At 35.0% G+C, this 7,500-nt stretch overlaps 1 protein-coding gene across 6 annotated transcripts in view; it reads left to right on the plus strand.

Moving 5' to 3' along the window:
* LOC125045745 (ubiquitin carboxyl-terminal hydrolase MINDY-1-like) overlaps nt 1–7,500 on the plus strand; it is a 32,070-nt gene that overhangs the window by 7,475 nt on the left and 17,095 nt on the right. For all 6 annotated transcript variants that reach the window (XM_047643179.1, XM_047643181.1, XM_047643176.1 and 3 more), the window contains exons 2-5: nt 163–917; nt 2,517–2,716; nt 3,081–3,280; nt 5,424–5,566. In XM_047643179.1, the coding sequence (XP_047499135.1) occupies nt 213–917; nt 2,517–2,716; nt 3,081–3,280; nt 5,424–5,566 (1,248 nt within the window). In that variant the 5' untranslated portion in view covers nt 163–212. The remainder of the gene's footprint in view (nt 1–162; nt 918–2,516; nt 2,717–3,080; nt 3,281–5,423; nt 5,567–7,500) is intronic.

Genomic DNA, 7,500 nt, shown 5'->3' on the forward strand with positions numbered 1-7,500 from the left:
TGTCGTAATTGATTTTCAGGAGATTATTGATATTATATATTGATTGAAAAGCTTTTAGATAGATGTATTTTTTAGTTATCATCACAAGTCAATATTGTTTTTATCTGTCTAGTAGACTAGGGGCAGCTTTGATACAATAAATAATTTCTTCCATTGTTGCAGGGAAAACAGATGATGTGGGTGAAGTAGGGGCAGCTGACCCGAAGGAGAGCATGGCAACAGCTGGGGCGGAAGAGGCTGTGAGCCAAGACCTGGCTGAAGTGCAGCAGGAGGAACTGCCCACCACAGAGTGTGCAGTACTTGGTGGTTCTCAGGACCTGAAGAAGGAGCCTCCCATAGTGCCTTCTGTACCTCCTGTCTCCTCGCCTCAGTCACAGACACAAATGGAGAATAGAAACTTAGTTAATTCAACCATAGTGCCAACTTTAGATGACAGTGCAGGGGAACCTATTGTTGTGGGATTGCCTGATCTCCTTCCTGTCTCCCAGGGGAGTGAACAGAGAAGTAGCACAGTGGGTAGCACATGTGAGGTTGTTGAACCTAAAAGTCCAGAGTTGTTAGGAACTGAAAATGAAGACCTAAACAGAGATGGCAAAAGTCAAAAGGACACTAGTGGTGCTAATGGAGAATCAGGCAAGGAGGAGTCAGTGCTGCCGTCGATGGGCATTCTTCCGGACACAGAAGAAATGCCTTCAAAGGCTCCACAGGCCACCTCTTCTCAACAGCAAGAAGCCTCCCCGCCTTCTGGTACTCAGAGCTCAGAAAACCGTAGCCCTGAGCCGCACCCTCTTGATCCGTCTGAAGTGGTGCACAAAATCAAGAAAATCAAGTGGCAGGATATAGAGGTGCCGATCATCACGCAGAACAACAATGGTCCTTGTCCTCTGCTTGCTATAGTAAATGTTATGTTGTTAAAGGTAAGGCCTATATTTTGTTTTTGAGGAACTATAAAACTATGTTTACATTATAGAACAAAAGCCTAACTTAGTGTAATATTATTCCAGTGCCAGACTTTATTTGTTTGTATTGATAGTTTTAGAGATCCTGAACATTTTCATAGTATTTCCTAGTACCAATATTTAGATATAGTAATATGTCAATCTTTAGAGAACATAGAAAATGCTAAGAATTTATTATATGCTTATTCTTTATATATAATAATCAATAAAACTGTTTTTCAGATTCAGAACAGTAGAGTGCCAGATTGTAATGAAATGTAGTAAATATCCGAGATACAGTTTAATTTCAAGAATACTTCCATATTGCAAGCAAAACTATCTCAGAGCTGAAATATATTTTAATTTACTTATTTCATATATATCTTAATAAGAATTACTTATTTAGTGAGGATGTTAAGAAATGTGACCAAACACTCGGCATAATAGGCAGTAAACTACAGTTTATATAAACTATATATATCCCAATAATTGACAGTAGGCACATTGAGGAAATGTTCAGGAAAACAGCCTCTCAGCAGGTATTAAATTTAGTTATCCAAATGCAATATCACCAGCAGTAGTCATACATTGCTTATAAATGTTTATAGTTTTTATCAGATAAGGATATGGCATGTATCAAACACAGATAAACTTTAGTTTATGTTGGTTTGGATTTGTATTTGATCTCATTTGGTTATGTTTACTTACCTACTTCATATATACATGCTGTAAGCAAAAAATATTACCCTTGACTTCAAATGGAATACAGTCCTCTTTTAACATTTATTAATACCCTGTTTAAAGTGCCTATGCTTTTAGATCTAACTTGGTATGTTTTAAATTTTCAACATTATCGTACAGAAGAACAGATCTGATTATAATCTGTGAACACATTACGAGCATATGGATGTTAATTTGAACAATATCTTAACAAATAAGTTTGGTAGGAATGAAAGAGGAGTGCAACATCTTTTTCAAATGAAATGGAAGTGAAACAGATACTACAATTGTTTCTTATAGGCATATGGCACTTAAATGGGAGCTTAGGTGATACATGCTTCCGACCAGTCACTATCCATGATTCCTTCCAGGTGCAATGTATTTTATTAAACATTCAAAACTGTATAATGTATCCAAGTGATGATAGTAATCACTAATAGGTCATTATGACCACTCATTATCTTAGATCACAGGGACCAATTTCAGCCCATCCAGCCATTTGTAAAAGATTACTGTATGCTGTGAAGTGAAAATAAATATTTCTCTGTCACACATATAATGATTTTATAGCCGAGACCTAGTGCTACATTTACAAGAAAATTACCTTAGTTCCTAAGATATGTATTTGAAAGTAAAAAAACATTGGAGGCATTTTTCTTGCCTTTTGAAAAAAAGGATGTATAGTATGTTATGATTCCAGTGCTTAGTATGAATGGAGTTTGTAATTGATTACATTTTCTTTCAAAATTTGCATGTTTAGATTATTTTGAATTGTCTGTTTTTGTAAAGCAAAGATATTAGATCATATATGATGTTTTTTATCTCTATAATTAAAAATGAAAATACCTTATTCTGCAGGGCCAGATTACACTTCCAACTGACCGTACGGAGATATCTGGTGGAGAGCTGGTGCTGATGGTTGGCAACGCCTTGTTCGACCTGCCTCGGAACTCTCTGCCTTTGGAGATGAGGAGACACCTGGAACAGAATACAGAAGATGCAATCAGTATATTGCACAAGCTGTTAACGGGCCTTGATGTGAATATTAAATTTTCAGGGTAAGTGTTATTTGCTGCTTTTAGAAATAAAGAGGATGAGATAGTTTTAGAGAAAGGTAAATTAAATAAAAAATTATTAGCTATTTATGATTTTGTTTACCTAAAAAAAAAAATGCATTTATTTTGCAATGAATATTCAGAAATTTAGCTTAAAAATGTTGTTCTCTGTAATATCACCTATAAAAGGAATTGGTATTAACTTGTAACAGGGCTATGTGCATAATTTTTAAAGGGAAATAAATAAGCAAGCATTTTTTACATTATTTTTGATTGTGATATGATACACCAAACCCATTTTCATTTATTTTTAAAATTCTTTTCAGTGGCTCATGTGTTTTTTTTTTTTTTAATTCTCTTGTATCAGAGTACGAGATTTTGAATTTACGGGTGAGCTGTGTGTGTTTGACCTGTTGGGCATCATGCTGTACCACGGTTGGGTTGTGGATCCCTCCAGTGAAGTTGCCCTTGTCATCAGTGACCTCTCTTATAATCAGCTGACTAACAATATCTTTGCATGGAGGGAAGAAGCTGTTAAGAACAACAACAATGACTTGCTTGTTAAAGGTGAGAAAAAAAAAATGGTAGTCTGTTTTTGCAGTATATATTTGTTACCATTGATGCATAATAGTATCTGTATATATGAGAGCTGCTGTTGTGCAGTGGTAAACTGTGTAACTGGGGATCAGGAGTGTCTACAAGCACATGGGTTCAAGTTCTGGCTGTGGTCCGATTTTGGAAGGACATCTACTTGGGTAATGGGGTCTCCACAGGCTTACAAGGCATTGTCATAGGAAGGTGTTTGGGAAGTAATACCAATTTGTCTATCCATTTGCAGCTATATATTTGTACCCATATTCATATCATAGCTGTGTCTGTCTTTATTTACTTCTGTTTTTATATCAAAATCTGTATCCATGTCTATATCCATATAAAGAAGTATTTCCCTTTTTGTTTATTCTATATGTGATAAGATGTTTTATTAGTATATTTGTTATTATAGATTATATGGTTATGTAAAATGGAAGTAATGTAGTTCATAAAATTTATTGTTTCTCGTATTTTTATTTTGTTTTGAAGTATTTATATACCCTGAGTGCTGCTGCTGAATTTTTTGAGTGGTTGGCAAGGTGAACCTTTTCTCCACAAAAAAAAAAAAAAAAAAAAAAAAAATTGCTCTTTGGTCATGGGGTAAATATGAATAACATGCTATTGCAAAACAAAGCTCAATTTAAACACATTCAAATAAGGCACTCAAAGAATAAAGAGAATAGTTTAAAGTCTAATTTTCTATTAGAAATTTTTTGCATAACTTAAACAAACAAGGGAAGACTACAGATCATTTGATGACTATATTTTATGATATGACCAGTGTCATGGTATTAACCCTTTAGATCAGGGTTCTTCACCGCCTGTGACCCAAAATCCGGGCATTAGGCTTACTTGAGTAGCCACTCTCACAGATGGTACATTCCACACTTGTTTGATGATAGGAATAATACAAAAAACCCTCCCTAAATTCCCACTGAATCTAATCACCCTCATTCCTGTCACTCTGGCCCTTAGCTAAAATTCTCTTGAAGTCATGATCCTGTCACCTCGGTCCTTCATCAAATTTTTTTCATGATGTCGTTCACATTACATGCCCCTCGTGCTAAAAAAAATTCATGGCATAGTGGTCACATGGTGGATCAGTTCTGAAAAAAATTAAGATATAACTTCTAAAATTGTAATGTATTTGTGAAATGTAAGTCTCATATAAAAACAAAAAAAAACACTCACCATCAGCCAAGGTTACTTTTCAACTGATGGAGTGCAAGTCACAGCTTAGGCTATGCTGATTTCTTTTTTTTTTCTTAATCCACTCATGATGGTTGAACTCCAATCGCTTCATGACTTGACTGTCATTCATATGTCCATCAAGTGCAGTGGAGTCTGCTCTAAGTTTTATATACTAAGTAGTTGTTTACTTGTTTTTGTTTGATTGCGGTCATTGAGGAAAAAGTCCCTCAAAAGTAATCTTAAAGCTTCTTTTTAGTCTCATTACCCAAACAATTGTTTATGCTATAACCAAGAGCATAGAGAGCAGGTTAAGTGTGTTTCCTGTATTTCTAATTATTCCCTCTAACAGCTGACTGCACCACTTAGCACACCTGGAAGATCCTGTTGTGAGTTGGTGAACCAGATTATAAACTGAATATTTATCTTCAAGCTAATAATGATGCATAATTTTTTTCTGATTTATCGCACACAACAGAGTGGGATGAAATAGTGTAATTGCACTTTCCAGAGGTTAATTATTATTTATAAGTGAATATGGCCTTAAGACTGGAAGTATGAACTCATAATATATGAGTTTTTGAAAGAGATACACTTAAAATGCATAATATCCCAAATTGTAGTTAATAAATATGTATTGTTTTTAATAATTGATAATAAAGCTAAATAATAAATAGCAATGTATGTACAAAAATGTAGTTCATAGTTCTAATTTAGAATTCTGCAAATTAACTATATTCCTACATGTAACGCTGTTGATATTGCTGTGTATGCTTTTGAATTGTATTTGTTTTAATAAAACTTTACATAATTAATTTTAAACTCGCATGGATTTATTGAGATAAGAAAGTATTCAGTGCTTTTATGCTAATTAACAGACTAAAGCTTGACTATGACAAGTACACATGGTTATCCTTATTTTGTTTCACAGCAATGTTGTGTGAGGAGTTTATGGCAAACAGTGGATCGCAATTAACAATCCACGGCTTATTTGAACTCGGGTCAGCTTTACAAAGGGAGGAGATTGCGGTTCTCTTCAGAAACAACCACTTCTCAACCATATATAAGAGAGGGGTAAATATCCAGTAGCTAAGGCCAAAGCAACTACTTTTATAGCAGGTCAACCTCATGTGCATGTTTGAGAAGAACACATTATTGTTACTGCATGTGGATTTTTCTTCTAGGTTGTCATTATTATTTTTATTATTACTTGGATTATTGTCATGTGCTGTGATAAAGATTATTATTATTAATGTAATCATCATCATTATCATCACATGTGGGAAAATCCATGGAACAAAAAAGAAAAAAAAAAAAATTAAAAGGTACTTCTCCCTCCTCTCTCCATCTCTCACCCTCCTCCTTCTACTTATCCCTGTCCTCATCCTTTTCCCTTTCACTCTCCATTCCTTTCTTTCTCCCTCTACTTTTCCCCCCTTTTCTGCTATGCCACCTCCTCTCACTCCCAAATCTTCCTGAAATTCACTCCTCTCCCACTTTCAGCCCTACATCTACCTCTACTGACTTCCCTCCTCTTCCTCCTTAACTTCTCTCCCATCCCCCTCCGTTTCCCTTACTCATCCTCCTTTCCTCTTTAAGTCCCCTTTGTTTCCCCTTCCTCAACTCCCTTATCTCTATCAACCCAGTGCCGCCGGGGAAAAAAAAAAAAAAAAATGGGGGAAATGCTGTGCCTATTTTCTATATTTTTTGTGAAATGTCTGCCCATAGATGGCTCTGCTAGTGCTTAGCCACAAAGGAGTCAATTAGTAGACCTTGTGACCGTACCTGATTTGAATTGGCGGGAAAAACATATTTTTTTACCAGTGTTATGAATGTCAATGGTGTTATTTTTATTATAAACATTATAATTATTATAATTTTTTAAAATATTAGTAACAGCAAAATAAGATAACGTAAAATATTTTGTAAATCAAAGAAAAGGGTGAACGGGTGAGACAGACAGTACTCGTAACTGGCTCATTGGTGACTTAGTACAAGTATAGCCATCTATGTTTAAAAACAATCAAACAAGTACTAACAGTGGGCATAGCACGTGTCTACGTGTCAGCAAGGGGTTAAGGGGACTGTTCCAGGACAAGGGAGGGGGAGGTAGAGGGTCATTTCAAGTTAGGTATCATAAAGTGTACGTTAACAAATGGGGAAACTACCAGACTCCTGTTAGAGCCCAACCTGGATTATTTCTTGGGAAGAGCAAGCTCATAAGTGCCAGCAGGTAAACTATGTACGTAAGTAATTAGTGCCAGGTACTCCTGTATGGACTTTTGCTTATTGCAAACATGCATACAGCATTTAATAATGATACTGTGTATTTGTCAATGTCCAAAGAACATTTTTATACCAATATCAGAAAAAATGTATAGCGAGATTTTTCATTAAAAATGTAAGTTTTGTACATTTGCACATCAACCATGTTTTCCATTGAGACTATCTTGTAATAAGCTTATAGAGGGGTCTGTATGTATACCGAATATGAATTACTGATGTTAAAACATATAAATATTGGTAACGATAATAATGTGGTAACAGTTGGTACCATCCATACTCTTCTAGTTGATTTCGATTTGAAATTTGTCGTTTCCGTTGTAAAGAGTATTTCAGTATGAAGGCCATGTAAGAGATAGATTTTTAAATTTTGAAATAACAAGCAAGAAGTACATTATTTCATACTAAAGATGATAGTACATGACTTAATACTTACTTTACTCTATGCTGGTTCTCCATGCCCAACAGCCACATTTCTAAAAGTCATTATAGAAAATGATTTTGACCTGGTTAACCAATAATTTTTCCTTTCTATAAAAATGGGTTTAGGGTTATTAAATGGTGATTAAAATGTTTAACCTTATGTGCATATCATTACATATAAATCTCCTTGAAAATTATAACCACCCTGTGACCCGCATCCCCCCACCCCTATTTATATTACTGTGTGCTTCTATAATTCTTAAATTTGAACCGATATGTTGTATTCATGCTAGCATTATATG

The sequence above is a fragment of the Penaeus chinensis genome, chromosome 37 (genome assembly GCF_019202785.1).
Source record: "Penaeus chinensis breed Huanghai No. 1 chromosome 37, ASM1920278v2, whole genome shotgun sequence".
NCBI classification, from domain to species: domain Eukaryota; kingdom Metazoa; phylum Arthropoda; class Malacostraca; order Decapoda; family Penaeidae; genus Penaeus; species Penaeus chinensis.